The following is a 19,527-nucleotide window of genomic DNA, read 5'->3' as shown; positions in this document are numbered from 1 at the left end:
AAATGTAGCTTTGAACAGGCCTGGGAAGGAGTGCTGTTTGTTTAAAGATCTCCAAGAGAGGGAGGGAGGGAAGGCTGGGTTGCAGGTGAATAAAGGAAAAACGCTCTTACCCCAGTGGCTCTGTTGTGGGAAGTCAGGAGGACCACAGCAGTGAGCATGAGGGTCAGACTGGAGGTGGTGACATGGAAGGTCTGTGAAGATCTTGTGCCTCCCACCTCCTTTGGCCCTGACTGGATATTGCTAGGTATAAGAGTACTGGCAGAAGGTTCAGCAGCAGTACAGGAACACAGCTCTAAGCTGTAAGTTTTACAAGTCTTAAAAGCATTTTTGGCCAGCATTCTCAGAGTGCTGTCAAGAAAGCTGTTGGCAGCACTTTGTTTTGGTGGGTGAGGGGGCAGCATGGCAGCCCAGGCTTGTAAAGGAGCCCTACAATCTGCTCTGGAAGTCGTGTTCCTTAAGAGTGGGTGTGGGTGTGTATAGGGGTGGGGGCAAGGCCATGGTTGGTAAGTAGTGAGGAAAAAGGAACTCTGTACATGCAAAAAAGTACATAGGAAGCTGCCTTATATGGAGTCAAGCCATTGGTCCCTCTAGCCCAGTATTGTTGACACTGACTAGCGGTGGCTGGCTCTCCAGAGTTTCAGGCAAGGGTTTTCCCAGACTTACCCATAGATGCCAGGGATTGAACCTGGGACCTTCTGCATGCAAAGCAGGTGCTCTACCACTGAGCCACAGCCCCTCCAACCTGTATTTGCCTTTGTAATACACTTCATGACTTTCTTTACAAGAGGCATTAGCAAAGGTGGGAGACACAGTGCTAATTGGGCATCTTTAAAGGAGGAAAGATGAGGCTATTAGAAGGGCAGAGAACATAGGGTTCTCCAGATGTCTCATCACTCCCTGACCATTGGCCTTGCTGGCTAGGGCTGATAGGTGTTGGGAGCCCAAGAACATCTGGAGGGCCATAGGGAGACCAAGCGGCTGGAGCTGCTCCTGCCCCTTTTCTCTTTGACCCTGTTGCTTGTGTCTCTTTCTCTCCACCTGGAGCCCTGCTAGGCACAGCACACGCGAGAAGGGTGGAGAGAGATAGGATGCAAATGGACAGGAGCAATTACTTCTCCCCTCACTGCAGAGGGCGATTTCAGGGTCCCCAGCCAGGGGAAGAGATGGCAACACTCCAACAGAGGGGGAAATTTTTACCTACATCACAAGGTGTTTTTCATAGCAGCTGCACAGTGCTTCCAGAGGGAGGCTCTTTTGGAACTTGTGAAACTCTGGCTCTCGTTTGAGATGGAGTCACAAGAAGCTAGGGCTGAGCTGGGATGTGACTCCAGGTCTCCCTGTGGTAAAAGACCTTTGTATCTTAGTGGTTTTCCAAATTTTTGGAATGCTGCTTGCTTAGAACTTGTGTGTTGGTGCAGATGGCTTGTAAGTCTTGCAGTATGCACTAACCACCGCCTGATGGTCAGGTTCAAACACCCCATGAGCCCGGAATGACGGCTCTTCCATCACTGCTGCCACCACCACCACCACCACCACATGCAGATAATGCTAGGAGGCCTGGGTAGCACTGCCACCCCAAGGTTACATTCCTTCATATAGTCAGCACCCGCAGGCTGCTCTCTTAGTTGGCTAGAAGTCCTAGTATATATGTGACTCTCCAAATCTGTCTATAATCCATTTTAAAAGCCACCTCACCTAGTGCCATCACACCTTGTGACTGGGACTTCCACAGGTTCCTTATGCATGGTGTGGACTTTTAACAGCTTGAAGGAAGCAGCAGAGAGGCTGCAGCAATGACACCTTCAACTGCTACCCTTCTCTTCTGCCTGATGCCTCCTGAGCTATAGAAGTGATGGACAATCTCCCAGTTAGCAGCCTGACAATTCTAGCTTCAGACGACAGTGTTGTATCAACATGGATGGATGCAGACCATCAGTAAGCAAGTGGTAACTTACCACTGTGGGCATGTAACCACTTGCTAATTTGGTTGTCTGTATCGTCAGGGCTGGCATAAGCTCTACCAGCGCCTGACAAGGGAGAGCATACGCACACCTCCGCCGCCTCTCCCAGCCCCCTACCATGTCCTTCCCCACCCCTGACAGCATCTCCTCCCCCGCCCACTGCTCCCCCCCCTCCCATTGCCACCACCATTGGTACTACTCTCTGAAGAGCTGCGTCGGCCTTAAAAAGCAGCTGGCACACCCCTTCAGAAAGCCAGTGAGGCCAAAATGCCTGGCTCTAAGGGGGAGCCTTCTTCAGAGCCCAGGCATTGTGGGAAGGGGTGTCCCAGGAGATTGTACACCTCCTCCCACAATGCCTGGCTCTGCAGGACACCCTCAGAGAGCCAGACTTTGAGGCCTGGTCAGCTCTCTGAAGAGCTGCATTGCCACTTTCACTGGCAGGTGCAGCTCTACAGAGCCCTCCTATTCTGTCTTGCATTGAGAAGATTCTCAGCACAAGCCAGAGGTTGGGTGGCTGAGAGCAGCCACTCATCCTCCTTTTCACTCAAAGCAAAACAGAGGGTGGTTGGCGGCTCCAGAGAGCCCCACTGGCTGCTCTCTCACTGTGGCATTTCCCACAGTGGGAGAGTGGGGCCAGCGGGGCTCTCCAGAGCGCTGCTATCGCCTTCAAACAGGTGGCTGCTCCAGACAGCCCCACCAGGCTCTTCATCCTGCTCTGGCAAATGCAGTGATGGGTGAGCAGCTGGTGGGGCTCTCCGGAGCACCCATTGGAGGTGGTGGCGAGAACAGCACAATTCACAAGTGGGGGCTTCATCCTGCTTCATGGGGGGCTGGCTCTGTGCATCGTCCTGTCAGAGAATTTTTACCCTACATCGAATGCAGATATTTTGTAAAATGGTTGTCTGTATATTAGGTATGTCTGTCCATTTCAGATTCTCTTGGTTTCTCTTTTTCTAATCTTCAGTTTGACTCGTCTTGAACATTGAGAATTTCCCAAACATTTTTGTTTTTTTAACGTTTACATGAAAATTCATATGCATTTTTGTGCATGTTTCTCCTATTAGATGCATTTTGGCTTAATATTCTTATTTTCTGCAACCAATTTTCCTAATGTCATGCATTTTTAACATCGTTTCCTGTAATATATGCATTTTTGTATACATTTTTTATTTCAGAACTCGATTGCAAAATTCAGAGAATTGCAAATTTCAAAGGATAACTGAGTTTTGGTCTGGATAGTGGTTTGAAAGAGAAAAATTTGGTAGATTCATGTTAAAATGCAAACTTGATGACTTTTTCCTCTATCACTACTATATATCCACCCATGGTTTTTAAGATGGTCACAGCTTAAGATCCATGTAATTTGGAATAGTTAGAACAATGCGTTCCACTTTTTACTAGTCTGAGGCATCTTTTCCACTGAGCTTTTAGGGTTTGGGGATAAATAGTCAGAAAATATGCCGACCTCTTTACCTGGATCAATAGAAAGAGGAAGTTCCCATAGGAGATAAAGGTAACGTGTCGACCAAACGTGCTTCTCTGCCCCCTGCTGGTGGGAGTCAGCATTCCTTGCTGAATAGCTAAGGAAGTGACCTTCCAGCAACGATTTACTGTTCTGTTCATTAGGTACAGAGGCACCAGAAGCAGCTTCTTTCTCTCTGAGCCCCCAGCGGTTTACGGCACTGCACTTCTTTACTGCATGAGAAGTGTCCTGTGGAAATGGGTTTGGGACACACCTATGTATGATGTGAATTACACACCCTGTCTATATGAAACCACAGACACCTGGACCAGCCCAGGATGAAGTCACACTAACTGCAGGGATGGGAACTACTGAAATGGAAACCTGGACCCAGCGCAATCCATAATGCACGATGCCTGCTTGCTCAAAGGAAAAGGAGGATTAAGAACCGTGGGAATGAGCACGGCACATTCTCTCAGTGGAAGAACAGTATGTCCAGGGCAGACCACCACTAACCCTGATCCAGTCTGAGCTGTTCACAGGGCCACCCCAAGACATTTTGGTGATCAAGGCAGAAAAAATGAATAGCATCTTTAAACTATTTTCCAAAAGGCACTGTCTATTGGACAAGCATAGGATCACTAATGATGCTCCTGTGCATCTTTTTAAAAGTCTGGTGGCACTTGTGCAGGAAAACTACCCAGTGATTGTGCTCTGTGGGTAAAGATTTTGTAAAATCCGTTGTCTGCATTTTGTGGATTGTCAGGTGCCTTTCGTTTCGTTGTTCATTCATTGGCGGAATCGGACTTTTTCCAATTTCCCAAATTTGCGCACATTTGCATTTGTGTGAATTCACACTTATGAAAATCCCCCCCCCATGCATATTTTCATGCTTTAACCTATGAGGGAAATGCACATTTTCAGCTGGTGTTTTTAATTTTACTTATTTTTCCAAGACAAAATTTGTGTAAAATTCTGGGGAGTAAAAAAACAGGTCTGTGGAATCTGCAGGTCAGATTCATAGAAATCTGAACTCATTTGATTCCATTGTGGATTTCTTTGACATCCCTATCTGTGGGTCACATCTGTCTTGACTCCTGCTACAGCACCCAAAACCTGCTGCCCGAGGAAGTGGCCTGAACTTGCTCCCGGTGGTGTCCAGTGTGGGCCGACAAACTTGTAAAAACTCCCTTTCCATGCACCATTTCTCATGTTACAATCTTAATGGTTGCTCATTACAGACCAGTGATGTGCACCCTTCAAAGCAGTAACATAGGAAGTGTGCTCACATCCTTGCATATACTGTGGAAACATGCCAAGAAGTAAACAGCCACAGTATGGATCTATATTAAAAGCCCATTCATATCATAATGGGTGAAATGGCCCTAAATAGGAGAGCTCTCATTTTAAGGTTAGAGTCCTATACTTCCTCTTTAAATATACGGTCTCCTGGTTTTGGGACGTAAAACATTATCAGAATAATTTACACTGAAGTCTCTAAACTGATAACAGCAATGACAACAGTGCAAGAGCTGAGTTGGGTAGATCAAAGACATTTGCAACTTAGCTTAGCAAGCTAATAAGCGGCACATGCTCCTCACCAGGATTTTCACAAATTGGCAGATAGGTAGAGGGCTGAAGTGGCAGGGAGTTTGCTTCCCCCCAAATCCCTCCCCATCTCCCAAGGCTCCGTAAGAGCTTACTGCATTTTGTATAGTGACGCTGTCAGGGCCAGCCCGGGGTTGTGGTGGCTGTATCCAAATCTAGACCCAGAAAATGTATTGTCCAGCTAATTCCAGTGGTGTAATGGAACCAGGGCTGACAAGGATGCAGCAGCAGCACTTTTTGAGCAGCAGAGACACCGATGCCATCTGCCACCACCACCCATCAGACTTCCCTGTTCCCTCTGCTGCAATCTTTACAGTAGCTTTGGGGGGGGGGGGGAGATGAATTTTCCCAGCATTAATATATTTTTCCCTGTTGTAATGCAGAGCATTTGGGGGTTGCCTGGCCTTGAATGGGCAGTAAAGATTCTTTAGCTTTAAAGAAGACCTGCTCCTGGTGGAAAAAGCTCCTAAAACTGGTTTGTTGTTATGGATCAACACAGCTATCTGAATCTTTCAGCTCTCCTTGGGCTCATCATTATGGGGACTGTCATGATGAATCCCTGCAATCAAAATTTACTGCTAAGTTACCCCATGGCCAGTGGAGTTCGAGCAAGCAGAGTGCACTAGTTTGTTGACTTGGAAAAGGCAGAAAAGCAAGACTCCTAGCATTTCTACCAGACCTAGCCAATCCAGTGGCTTCATGCTGCCTGCCTACCACAGGGGCTGGTAGAGCACATCCCTTGTCCCTTTCTGCTCTGGAAACGGGCTCAGGGATTGGAGTACACACAGTCCACAGTAGCTTACTAGGACTGATTCCAGCCGGAAACCATGGAGTTCCCATTCCATGCCCAGCAGTCCCCAACAGAAACAAAGACAGAGCGAATTCAGGTGTACATGAGCCTTATCATTTCTTTTATTGTTGTCAAGGGGTGGGGAGGCAGGGACGGAATCAAAGGTGCGATGTGGGATGAAGCAGAAAGGCATTGGTGTCAGCAAGAAAGAGAGAGGCAGCAGGGAGAGAGTCTAGCATGGATAGATGGATGGTGGACGGAGAGACAGACACTCTGGGGTGGACAGGACACCTGGGGTATGGGCAGAGCGGGTAGATGGGACACATTGTGCCCTGTGGGCATGAAGGACTGAGGTAACATGGGACAGGCCTGGCGTGATTCATGCCGGTTGGGGGGGAAGGTGGGTCCCATTCCCCCCCACACGCCAGTGTCTCTATTGCTCTGAACTTCAGTCACAGTTTTGTAAGGGACAGAGGGGCAAGGGAGAGTTGTGGTGGCCAGGGGACCAGCCATGGTGTGGAAGACCTTCCTCCCTGGGCTACGGGGTTCTGTTTGGAGCCTTGCATTTTTCTTCTGCTTAGGGAGATGGGAAACTGCAGAACATGGTGTGTGTGCGCGTGTGTGTGAAAGAGCAAACCTGAACCTCATTGTTCCATTAATCAACACACGCAAATGCACACACACACACAGACAATCACCGATAGGCGCCAACTAGGATGTGTGCCAGGGAATTTAACAAGCATCTGGAATTTTATGTGCTCTGGGTGGGGTTGGCTTTAGGAGGCGCGGGCTGCTTAATCTCCAGGAAACTAACAACCTGGCCTCTTGGTTAATGTCCCACTTTCTCAAGAAAAGGGTGGAGGGATGGGGACCCAACTTTGCAGAAACAGGCGAGGGGGTAGGTGAGGGAGAGATGTTGTGCTGCTGTGGCAACCACACAAATAACCCGAAAGAAAGGTCTACAAGTAGAACGGGATGCAAGTGACTCCTCAGGAGGGATCCCAACAAGACTTCACAGAGGACTGTCATGTCTGTTTCCAGGGCAGGCGACGGGGGTCGCTCTTTCCTTGGCTCAGAGGAGGGAGGCTCCCTGGTTCCTCTGGATTTGATAAACATGACATAGTGGGTTGATGTCTGTCTGCCTCTTAGTGCAGGAGGAATGGGGGGAGGGGGGGAATGGGAAACGGGAGCACAGTACTTGCTCAGCCAGTCTCTTGTTGAAGTGCAGTGGTGGGGGGCCCATGGGGGGCCCCCGTTGCATGGAAGCGCAGTGAGGGTGGGGCCAGCACAGAGGTGGGTGGGGGAATCGGGGGATATGTACATGGAGGTGCTGGCCAGCATTATTGCAGTAGGGGCTCTTTTTCCGGAGGCCCTTGTCTTCTGTCCCACACACACGCACACATACACACCCCCACCTCTCAGTGCAAGTGGACAATGGCTTGTATGAGTGGGGAGGGAGCAACACCCCCCCCAGCTCTGGGATGAAAGGAGATTGCTTGCTGATCAGTCCCTGAGGTACCAGAACTGCCTCCCCTTTCAACGCTCCATGGAGTCCTAGGGAGGCAATACCACTCCCCAACCTTTCATACCTTGGGAGATGAGACTGACATACACACACACGCACGCACACACACACACAGCCCAGCCCGTGGGGGAGCCCAGCACTTGTGCAGATTTGGCCGGGACCCTGGATGGGGCGGAGAGTAGCCGTTGTGTACGTGTGTGTCTGTGTGTGTCCATGTGGAAGGGTGGGGTTGTCCCTTTTCTCTTCTCAAAAAAATAATTCCATTTCCAGTTACAAAGAAAAAAAGGGGGGGAGGGGGAAAGTAAAATGCTCCCTTTGGATGGGACCGGACGCCGTGTGACATTGCCGGGACTGGTTGCTAGTTGCCAGGGGGGGCGGTTCCAGTGGTGCCAGGAGTCCCAGGATCGTGGCAGGCAGGTGGGCGGGCGGGGCGGCATCAGTACGGCGAGAAGAGGATGGGTCCGTGTGCAGTTCGGATGGGCCCCGGAGCTGGGCGCAGGAGCGGGTGCGTCAGAGGCGGGCCCTGCAACAGTGGCGGCGTTGGGGCTGGTCGCAGCGTCAGGGGCGTGGAAGCGGCTGCTGCCATAGCAGCCGCTACCGCCAGTGGACTGGGCAGCAATCCAGCTGCCAGAGTCTTGGGAAGCTCCTTGGGGAAGGCCAGTGCGCCCTGTGGAGAAAACAGAGAAGAGGAGAGACATCAGGGACAATCAAAGGAGGGCCTTGAGCACCAATGCAGGAAAGCCCAGATTTGGATCTGCATTTAGCTATGAAGCTCAGGGGGTGGGTCATCAGCTAGAGCTGAAACCGGATTTCAACAAGGTTCAAAATCTGACAAAATGCCAAGGTTTTTAAAATTTCTGACATTTACATTTGTCCCCAAATTTTGGATTTTTAACTGTGTCTGGTTTTGTCATTGGGTTAAGGGGGGGTGCCAATTATCAAAGTCTGTCAAGTAACACCGCTGCGTGTCATCTATCAAAGAGAGAGATGCACACAAGCCTTGCCTATCTGGAGAAATGCCTGCCACTACTCACCGGCAGCTCTGCCATGCCTCGCTGCTTCTTGTGCCGACTCAACAAGGGGTTGGGCTTCCCGGCTACTCCATCCCGGTGCCGCCGGCTGGAAATGTGCTGTGAAACCAAAGAGGAAGAACCAGAGGTAATGCTTAGGTGCAACCAAGGTATCCTGGCTCCCTCATTTGATTCTATCACTCAGTAGCTGCAACCATCCCCAGTCCAGCAATGTGCACGGAACTCATGAAATGACGTTCCAATATGTTCATGGAGTGCTTCTGGATCTAGCCAATCCGTGTGCTTGCAATGGGACCTTGTGCATGCACACTTGGGGACAACCAACACGTGGGAGCGCACATGCATTACATACAGGCAGCAGCCCACACCCCAGCGCAGGGCTGGCCCTACCGGAATGAACAGGAGCAATGCAAGAGTACTACTGTGCCCTGTCGGTCAGATCCGCCGCACACGCTGCTGCTCTCGACAGAGATCAAAATCTGCCACTGAAGGCGGGCCTTGCTACTTGAGGGCTGACTCTGCCCCAAGTGACTTGGGTACAGCCAGTGCTTATGTTTCTGAAATAAGAAGCCCTGATATGGGCAGCTCAAAACTGCCTGGAAGCTACATCCATTTGACATGACAGCCCTCTGCTGCCTAATCCCAGACAGATGAGGGAGAGCTGCCATTACTCAGTGAGGAGGGGAATGTACTCTGTGTATGCTCAGAGGCACGGTCTTCTTTAGCATCTAGCTCTTTCAAAACTCAGCACTGTCAAAAAGGCCTTGGCTACTCTGTGTCCCATCAGAACGGTTTTCCTAGGAAAAGGCAGGTCTCCATTGGCAGGATACCCTGTCATGGTGTTCCGGCTGGGCCCCGCACCTGTTTGAGCTGGATCTCCGAGTTGACTTTGACGTTGCAGATTTCACAGTGGAAGGTTCTCTCTTGAGCACTGGGGTCTTGGCTGCCTGGCTCCCCTCCAGCTGTGGGGCTCAGGCGTGGATATGCCTTGATAGGCCCCAACCCGCTGCGTGCTTCCAGGATAGTCTTGTGCTTTGTACCTAGGCAGAGAGCAGGAAGTGGTTCTGTAAAGGCTAAAAGCAACCTTTTGGGAAAAGTCCATTAAACAAGATGTTTTGTTACATCACTCCCTGTTGGATTCTTTCTCCACAGCGACTGCTATGTGAAAAACTATTAATTATTATCATCTAGCCCTTCGCAGTACAGCAATTTATCCTTTACCTATAGTACTGTAATTGTAACTACAGGATTTACAGTCGTACAGCTATAGGGATTTAATCTATAATTTGCTCCTTGCCCCTTTGTTCACTGAGGTGAGATTAGAGGGGACATGGAGTATGGCCTTTTCTGTGGTGGCACTTTCATTATAGAACCAACTCTCCTGTAGCACCTTCCACCAGCAAAGAAAAGTCTTTTTATTTCAAAGAGCTTTTCAGTCAATAGCTCATGACATGGCATGGCTGTATTGAACTTCTGATATCTGTTTTTATATTGTGAGAATGGCAATCTGGGCTTCTTACTTTTACTGAATCCTAACACAAGAAACAGAGGTTTAAGGGTGTCTGTACACTCACCCTGTAAACTATACTGCATATGGCAAGAAGAGTTGCCTTGCAGTACAATATTCTAATTCAGGGTCCTGTCAGATTAAAGGACATAGTAGCCCTATAATATTCTGGACAAATAAAGACTATGCATATGTTGTGCTAAAGAAAGAAAGAAACTTTAAATTCTGAATGAAAATAATCCAAATTATGCCCCAAGAATAATTTAATTTTGCCAGTAGTACAAATTAAACAAATGTGCTATATGCCAAGAAAATCTTCTGCTTTTGCTAGTCATGGAGAAAGGCAATGAGCTATGCAAGACATTGAAACCTTGCCCTCTGCTAGAAATCCTGCTGAAACCCACCTCTGGCTTTGGTGGTAACACAGACATAGCCAACACACTGCCAAGTCTATATTTGCAGCCATGAGGTCTAGAAACTTGGGGGGGGGGTACACTGAGATCCTCTAGCTGCAGAATTTTGCACCCAGTACTAATTTCTGCATTTGTATGGCATGACCATAGAATATATACTGCCCTGCACTCATCTGCTGATTTTTACAAAGAGGGGACAGAGGCAAATGAAACCAGCCACATATGCACACAACATCTCAAATACTGTTCGCACTCCATCCTGTGCCATGCTTGAAATCTCCTGCTGTACAGAAGGTATCCTGGGCCTCACACTAGCCCAACTAACCAAGGGGGAGGACCCACAGCTCAGGGGTAGAGCACATGCGTTCCGTGCAGAAAATCCCAAGTTCAGTCCCTGATATCTCCAGTTAAAAGGTTCAGGTAGGCTGCAAGGACTGGGAAAGACGCTTTTCTGCCTTAGACCCTAAAGAGCAGCTGCCAATCCAAGTGGACGCTTCTGGGCTAGACAAACAGCCTAACCTGCTATAAGGCAACTTTTTATGGCCTTAAATTTAGCTGCTTCTTGAAACTGCCCTGCTGACAGTCTACCTAATTCTTTTTTCTCCCCTCCCCATTGCCTTTTCCTTGTGTGTCATGTCTTTTTTAGATTGTAAGCCTGCGGGCAGGGACTGTCTTCTTTGTTCATTGATTGTAAGCCGCTCCGGGAGCCTTTTTTGGCTGAGGAGCGGGATAAAATAAGTAAATAAATAAACTGTGAGAAAGCGCTCCCCTAGTGTAGCATGTCAGTGAAGAGCGTAAGCTGTGTGGCCAGCAAGTTCCTGGTTTGAATCTCACCTCAGCCCGAAACTCACTCGTGAGGTGGCCTTAATTAAGCCACTCTACATCCTGTCACCCAGTCTGCAATGTGAGGGTAATACAACTTACTTCCAGGGCTGATGTAAGTTTTACTTAGGGCAGGGGTGGGCAACTTGTGGCACTGTAGACGTTTTGGCCTATCTCTCCCATCAGCCCTAGCCAGCACAGCCAATGGTGCGAGATGCTGAGAGTTGTAGGCCAAAACAGCTGGAGGGCCACAAGTTGGCCACGCATGACCAAGGGCCAAAGTACAAGCTGGAGTAAAAGCGTTTTTAACTAACGTGCTTAGAACAAGTGCCCCCATCTCTTCCTTTAGAAAATAAGCAGGGGGGGCGCTGATCTGGATCAGGACCATGGAGCAAGGGAGGGGAGCACAACCCTTTCCTGAATGTTGTTTTCCTGTCAACCCTCACCCAAGCTGCTATTTGCTTGCAATGGGGCTACTCTGATGCAAGTAGGGCTTTCATGGAAAAACACTGGGGGCAAAAAAAAAGCTTAAATTTCCCAAGGCTGCTTTGAATTGGGGGCACCCATGCTAGCTTTTTTTCCTTAAAGAAAAAGACATGGCTAGTTCGATGCATCTTACTTAATAAGGCTGTTCACCTAACATGTAGCTTGGCCTGTAGATAATGCACACGGAGTGCTCTGAATAATTGAGGCATTATAGAAGTGTGCTAAGCATTATCATAAAGAAGCTGTCTCTTCAGAGGGCCATGTTCTAAGCTCAGGAATTTCAGAAGCACTATAATGGAGAGAGATGAAGAGATTCACATGGGAACAAGTCCCAGAATATTATGCCACAGACAGTGGTGTACTGGTAAATTTTTGAAGGGCAGGCACTCACCATGACAATTCCCATAGGCATGCCCCCAAGGAGAGCCCAAAAAAGCAGGAAGCTGTATTGATCCATATCAACAAACCACCTCAAGCAGTTTTCTTCTCCCCAGGAGCAGGTCTCCTTTAGAGCTAGTGAGTCTCAATTTACTAACCAAGGCCAAGCCACCCCAAAATACTTTGCATTACAACAGGGAACAATATATTGTTGCTGGGAAAATTCACCGCCCCCCAAGCTACCATGGGGATTGCAGCTAAGTTTAGAAGGAACAGGGAAGTCTGAGGTTGGGGGAGGGTGACAGACGACATCAGCGTCACTGCTAATTGAACAATGCCAGCTCTACATCACGGTGAGCCCCAGCTCCAGTACACCACTGGCCACAGAAGAGGTTTCCACCTGGGTCGTCAAGCCTGGCTCTGTAAGGTACTTAGCATAGTGGGTAACTCCAGGCTTGTTCTAACCAAGTCTTCCCTTGTAACTGATTCTCAGAGAAGTACAAGGTTTTCTGGGTAATGGCTTGGTACCATGGAGCACCCTACAATTGTATTTTCTCTCTAAAATGGTAGACAGAACAATTCCTACACATACCTGCTACCAGGCCTGGCCCTAGCATGAGGAAGAATGAGATAGCCCTCTCAGGCAATAAATGCTGTCTGGCATTAAAGGTGGGAAATGGTCCAGCATTTATTTTAGGATATATTTTTACTACTGGAGGATTGGGGGTGGGGGAAGCACCATTTGGGTGCTTTACTGGCCTTCGCTTAGCTCCACAGTTCCCATCCCCAGACTGCTCTGCTTTCGAAGTTGCCTTCACAGCTCCTCAGCGGGCCCTCAGCTACAGCCCTGCAGCTCTCTACAAGATGCTAATGCCTGTGGATGGAAAAGACAGGCTGAGGTGAAGCGAGCAAAGGGAGGTGGGGGCTTGGAGAGAGGACACCGCTTGCTGAAAGGCCAAGCCTTGCTCAAGAGCGGCAGGGAGGCAGCCGGGCTCTCTATATCCCAGCCTCCATCTCTGCTTCTATAGTCTGGAAAGTTGGTCGGAAGAGGGGAGCCCTGGTTTTCCAGAGAAGGCTTAAGCTGCTGTGCTTGTGAGCTCATTTTGTGGGGAATGTCTGTCTTGCTGCCAAGAGGGGTTCTGCAACCACACCCAAGGCTCTTGCTATCGTTTCCATGGCGACAAGGCCAAAAATGTAACACATTATGGGAAAAGGAGACAAAAGAGCTAGGTTTTTGCACACACATAGAGCAGGGGACTGGGAGAGAGAGAGGAAGGAAGGAAGGAAGGAAGACAGACAGACAGACAGACAGACACACAGACAGGGTTGCCAGTTCATTTTTCTGGCTGGGCTCCTGTGCCTTTAACATGATGCAAAAATTCAGCAAGTGACTTCCGTTCCCATTCACCCCAATCAACATGGCTAAAGGTCATGTGATGATGGAAATTGCAGTGTAGCAACATCTGGGGGGCTCCCCTGCCCTCCCTCAAGGCATAGCTGGGCTAAGCGAAAAGAGGTGGTGCAGATATAATCTTTACTGACAGAATACAGCGGACAAAACAACAGCTATAAGATCAGAGTATAGAAGGGCCACGTTAGATTAACTCTGTGGTAAAGAGGCAGATTAGGTGTTGGTCTTCCCTGCTTTTCTGGCCTGCACGAGCTATGCAGCATGTCAAACGAACACATCCTCTCATTTCTCTCTGCCATTTCGAGGGCTTTCATGTAGAATGCTTTTCCTTTATTCCTATCATTCCTTACAGGAGAAAACAATAGCTCCATCTTCAGATATTAAAGGAAATATTCACACACTGCACTTCAGCACCTTTTAGTGCTGTTTAATTACCAATAAGAGATTTTGAATGACACTATGGCTGTGACTTATGCTTGAAAGCTTGTCGGGGGCAATACCTGTGGAAACGTGAGAAGCCAATTCCAGTAGTGGGGAACCTCACTCCTTGCCCCCCGCCTCTAGCAATATTAGAACAAATTATGCGAAGAAGGAATTGTGCACATTTGCAGCCTTTAAACAGGTTGCAGAATTCAGATTGTCTCGATGCAGAAATTATAATGCATGTGTGCAGAACTTTAGGGCTTTGTTTTTGTTTTGTTTTAGTACAAACGAAATTACAGGCTGGGGTAATTAAAGAAAAAAACTAACATTTGTTCCAAATGACATGTCATCACACAGTTGCATGTAAGGCTAGTTTGCTGAACCCGCCTTCTTTGCAAAGCATGTGTGTGTGTGTGTGTGGGGGGGTGCTTTGCAGAGGGGAACCTGGAGGGGGAGTGAGGAGGAGGGAGGTGTTTAACTCTTCCCCTGCCAGTTGATTTTCCACCTGAATACCCTCCCACACACAACTGTTTTTATCCTTGCTGACATTCTGGGCTGATGTTTATCTTGTAAACTTGAATCTGGAACCCTGTGAGAGAAAAAGCAGTGTGTGTGTGTGTGTGTGTGTGTGTGTGTGTGTGGTGGGAGAGGGGGCAGAGAGAGAGAGTTTCAAATGAAAACTAACTGGTGGGGGAAGGGTTAAGTGCACGTGTGCGTGCACGTGCGCGCGCACACACACACACACACACACACACACACACCTTCTTTGCTTGCAACTCACACCTCTCAAGGACACTTTACAAAGAAGAATGGGCCATTGAACAAACACCTAAGGGTGGTTCAGCCCTACCAATAGCATCAACACAGCCTATTCATTAAGGAGCTCAAGAGGTGTACATGATCCTCCTCTCCATTTTATCCTCACAACAATCCTGGAAGGTAGGTTAGGCTGACAGTTGCTGATTGGTCCAAAGTCACCTAGTGAGCTTCATGGCCGAGTGGGGACTAGAACCTAGATCTTCCATGTCCCAGTCGAATACTCTAACCACTGCTGGCTCCCACTATCATTATTGCCCCAAGACACACCTCCTCCTTATCCTCTCATGAAAGTATGCCTCAGTAATAACAACAACAACAACAACAGATGATGATGATGATATGAAGGCCCTGAACCTGGATGCCTAGGTCTTGGCAGTAGCCAGGAGTGTTTGCACAGCTAAAGCTAGCATGCCAACTCCACCCACTCCTAGAGATGTCTGATCTGTCCATGGCCACCCATGCCTTATTTACATCCCATTTGGACTTCCGTAACATGTTCTATGTGGGGCTGCCTTTGAAAACTGTTCAGAAACTTCAGCTGGTCCAGAATGCTGCAGCCAGACTGTTGACTGGGGCCTGTTCCAGGGAGCACACGACTCCCTTGTTATAGCAGCTTCATTGGCTACAGGTCTGTTTCCAGGAAACATCCAGTGTGCTGGTTATGACCTATAAAGCCCTATATGGCTTGGGACCAGGCTACCTGAAAGACTGCCTTCTCCCATATGAGCCTGCCCAGTACTTAAGATCTTTTGGAGAGGCCCTTCTTTTGAGACCACCACCATCAGAGGTGTGTTTGGTGGTGACACAAGAGGGCCTTTTTGGTGGCCACTCCCAGGCTGTGGAACTCCCTCCCAAAGGAGGCTAGGTTCCCTCCCTCTCTGCAGGCAAAGACTGCTTCATTCAGGAAGGCCTTTGGTTTGTCTCTGTGTTGGGTGCTGTTTGTATTCTGTAATTGTTATATTTTTATTGTATTTTAATGTGTGTTATTGTTTTAATGTATTTTAAATTGTTTTGTAAGCTGCCTTGAGTGTCATTTTTTGGTAGAAAGGTGGGGTATAAATCAAATAAATTAAATAACAATAATACCAGTAATACCTTTGTTGTGAGCCTCAAGTTGAGAGAGCGAATTGACAGCCACTTTGCAAAGTGCACAGTACAACAGCTTCTTGGCCTTCTCCTCATCAGGCTTGGTGCTGCCGTTGCTCTGGGGAGCCACCCCGGAAGTGGCTGGGGCTGCCACCGCCACGATCTCTGCCACCTTGGTCCCCCAGGCTGGCCCACTCTTGGAACTCTGGCTCAGCTCCGGGCAGGGGGCCGAGTGGGGTGTGGCGGCGGCGGCTGGTGATGCCAGGCAGGGTTGCTTATCTGGAGAGGCAGGAGCTGGCACAGGGGTCACTGTCACTGAGCCTCCTATGCCGTTCAGCTGCTCAGCTGCATGAGAAAAAAGAGAGGAAGGCATCAGGACTGGGGCAGGAGCAGGTGAGCTACATGCACATGCAGAGTGAGGGCTTAATTTATGAAATGAGTAGTGGGGTTCAAAGCAGGGATTAATTTCAGCTAAGGCTCACCAGGGCTCAGCCCCAGAATCGCTTTTCAGTTCCAGGGCTTAAGCAGGCATCAAGAACAGCCAGGACAGAGATCCTCTGACTGCGCACCCACCCCTCACCACAGAGGGTCAAAGTAGACATCTTGGCAAGCGCATTCCTTTATTTGGTTTATTTACTGCATTTTTATCCTGCTTTTCAGATGATTATTGTCTCCCAAATTGGCTCACATCAATCTAAAAAGAGAGGCGGGTCCAGCAGATAGGTTTACAGACCAAAAAGGTAAGACTCACAAGGGAAGGAGAGTGGAGAGAAAAGTAAGGTTTTTTCAAGGCCAGAACAAGGTGGTGAGCTCGAAGTGGGCATTTATATCCAGTCCGGACCAGGCTGATCTTCCCTTGCTGGTTTTCCTGCTTGGGTAGCCGTTGGTGGCTCTTGTTCCTTTGGCCAATGGATGGGGCGAGAGCATGCTTTCCCTGACCTCCTGCAGTCCCGGGGGCAACTGCCAGTTGGAGCCGAGTGCTCCTTCTGGCAGGAGCTGCTCCTTCGCTGGCCGATTGATGGGCCAGGCTGGTCTCCCCGCTGGAAGTGGAGCGGGGGGGGGGGGAGCCTCCCAATGGCCCTCGGTCCCCTGGCTGATGGCAGAAGGCAGAGTGTGCTTCCTTTGTGCTGTTCTATCCCAGGGTAACTACAGTCCTTGAGCCTCTGCACCTCTCTCAATGGAGAAACTAAGCACTGTCCGCAAGCTGTCCTGCAAGCCTCATACCTGTGCACCCTCCACCCCCACTCCCCCATCGCAGGCCTTGGCTTCCAGGCATGGCACTCCTGGCATTCTCATCGTCAGGACTGGCTGTGGCGCTCTGTACATAAGAGCGGCCAATCTGAGCCAGACCAAGGCGCTACCACAGCTTTTTGACTTCTACTGTGGCCAGCCTGCCAGCTGTCCCAGGGGAGTTCTCAAGCAGGACAAGATAGTGATAGACAACACACACACACACACGGACACACACCGTCACAGATACCTACTCCAACATCTTGTAATCTGAGGGGATACTGCCCCAGAAACTGGAGGCTGTATTCCTAGCTTCCCTGGCTAACAGCCATTGGGGGACCCATCCTCCAGTTTTATCCCATCTTTTTTTTAAAAGCCCACATAGGCCAGTGGTGATCACAACATCATGTGGCATTGAGTTCCATAGGTTATTTATTCATTGCCATACATTCTCAGAGGCATTCTCTTCTGCACATATGTAGTGGAAAAACAAGTACAAGCAAATGCATGATATGGGAGGTTCGGGACCCTGTACTGATATCCATTTTCTAGGCCCCCAAAGCTGATGATTCCTCCCCCCACCTCCAACACAAATAGATCGTTGAAGCATCTTATTACTCTCTTGAAAATGCCCAGTTTATAGAAACCTAGCTGACAGATATGTTCTGTTCTCCTATATGAAGACTGACCTCCATAACAGGAAGGTCTACTTCTATATTCCATTATAATAGAATAGGCAGTCTCAGAGAAATGAGGTAGTCAGAGCTGGGAAACTCTTGCGCCTAAGCAGGAGAGCCAATATTAATGCATTAATATCTCACTTGGCATGTTTCAGATCTGATCCCTGGCATCCAAAAGAGGTTCCAGAGTTGAGCTCTGGCTTACAATTAAACCTTGCCCATGGGGCAGGATTAGGGAGACCTTCTCTTTATGAAAGTAAGACGAGCAAGGCTGCCTGCTAAAATTTTAATTTATTATTATTCTTCAGTGCAAAAGCCATATTCAGGAGATCTCAATTCTATACTCAGAACACATGTAAATGTATTGCACATGAACTTGGCATAATTTATTCTTCTGTCAAGACTGAGCATTTAAATATTTTTTAGCAAGCAAATGTGAATGCAAAGATCAAAGAAGATTATGAAGAATATAAACAAAAAAAAGACTGCTCATTGTTAAAAGGAAACGTTATTTTTAATATTTTCTTCTTTCCCCACCTTGGTTCCTATTAATATAACACACCAGAGGCAAAATAGCTTCAAAAATAATCTGCTGATTAAATGGATTAAAGCTCATATCCATAAATAATACCAACAAAATTGGGAAAGAGAAGTGGCTCCTGGGAAATTCTGCTTAGATCCTGCTTGTACATTTTCAGCAGTTTTTTTTTAAAAAATTTATTTTGCAGTAAGGATAAGAAAGCTGCTTTCAGGGCAGAGGTTCTCAAGATGACAGATTTTACACCAAATACCCCATTTCACAAACTTGCGCAGGGAAATCTACAAGTGCATAGAATAATATGCATCACTCAGAATACAGGATGTAAATCCTTAGTCACACACAGGACTTCGGGGTGGGAGATGATTTTATAGTAGGCAGTCCTTGCAGGGCATATGACTGGCCCCCTCTGAATACTAGCTGGAGAGTGTTAGGAATGCAGGAAGCTCCTTATCCTGAGTCAGACCATGGGTCCATCTGGATTTCAGGCAGGATTCTTTCCTAGCCCTACCTGGAGATGCCAGGGATTGAACCTGGGACCTTCTGCATGCAAAGCAGGTGCTCTGTCACACTGAGCTAGGGTCCCTCCAAGGCTAGGTTGGCAGTGGAATTCATTATCAACTGCCAGGAAGCTTGGAATGGTCTAATTTAGCCATTTTGATCAGTGTGAAGTGGGCCTCCCTAGGGAAATGTGGGCAGCTGCCTGATCTCCCTTATTCCTGTTGGAATGCACTCATAAGACCACTTAACTCAGCTTAGGTGCCTTTCAACATATATTAACCCGGCTATCAGCTTCACCAACATGGACTTTCCCCAGCCTTTCAGTGAATTCTAATCCACTTTAGCCACCACGGTGGGGACAGAAGCAGAGCTTGCTGGGTTGCCCAGCTTACTTAAATGGGGAGTATAACAACGATGTGATTTAGTGCATGAGGGATATGTGCTTTGATTCGCCCAGTGGGCAGCATCTATTCAGCCCCTTCTCCTTCCAAGTCAGTGAAATACCAGGAGATATTCAAGACGAAAGTGGAAAAGCTGGAATTTGAATCTCTGGAAGCATGCAAACTGTGGTGAACAGCGCTGGCAGCAAAGTCACTGAAAGCAAAAACACACTGAGAAGATGTGTTGGGAATGAGAAAATGAAGAGGTTGGAAGGGTATATTGACAACAGAAAACACCCTATTTGCATCGCAATACGTTATTTATTGGAAGCTGTTTTGAGTTGCTGTGAGAAAAGTGGAACAAGCATTTGCTAAATAAACACATATATTTGAACATGTGCCATCTGTCACCTCTTAACATTGTTTGCCATTTCTGGGGGGAGGGAGCAGGGAGGTAGGGGGTGTCAAGGAAGCAG

General features: G+C 48.3%; 1 protein-coding gene across 3 annotated transcripts in view; it reads right to left on the bottom strand.

The window, feature by feature from the left end:
- Positions 1-5,915: 5,915 nt before the first annotated feature.
- ZNF385A (zinc finger protein 385A) overlaps positions 5,916-19,527 on the bottom strand; it is a 169,445-nt gene continuing 155,833 nt past the window's right edge. For all 3 annotated transcript variants that reach the window (XM_084832285.1, XM_084832286.1, XM_084832287.1), the window contains exons 5-8: positions 15,732-16,067; positions 9,239-9,417; positions 8,381-8,476; positions 5,916-8,013 (exon numbers count right to left, since the gene is read on the bottom strand). In XM_084832285.1, the coding sequence (XP_084688411.1) occupies positions 7,783-8,013; positions 8,381-8,476; positions 9,239-9,417; positions 15,732-16,067 (842 nt within the window). In that variant the 3' untranslated portion in view covers positions 5,916-7,782. The remainder of the gene's footprint in view (positions 8,014-8,380; positions 8,477-9,238; positions 9,418-15,731; positions 16,068-19,527) is intronic.

This window comes from Heloderma suspectum, chromosome 2, assembly GCF_057233095.1.
Source record: "Heloderma suspectum isolate Gila_16-S chromosome 2, 16-S_ref, whole genome shotgun sequence".
Classification (NCBI taxonomy): Eukaryota; Metazoa; Chordata; class Lepidosauria; order Squamata; family Helodermatidae; genus Heloderma; species Heloderma suspectum.
Note: the sequence above shows the minus strand (reverse complement) of the source record. Positions and strands in the feature narration are given on the sequence as shown.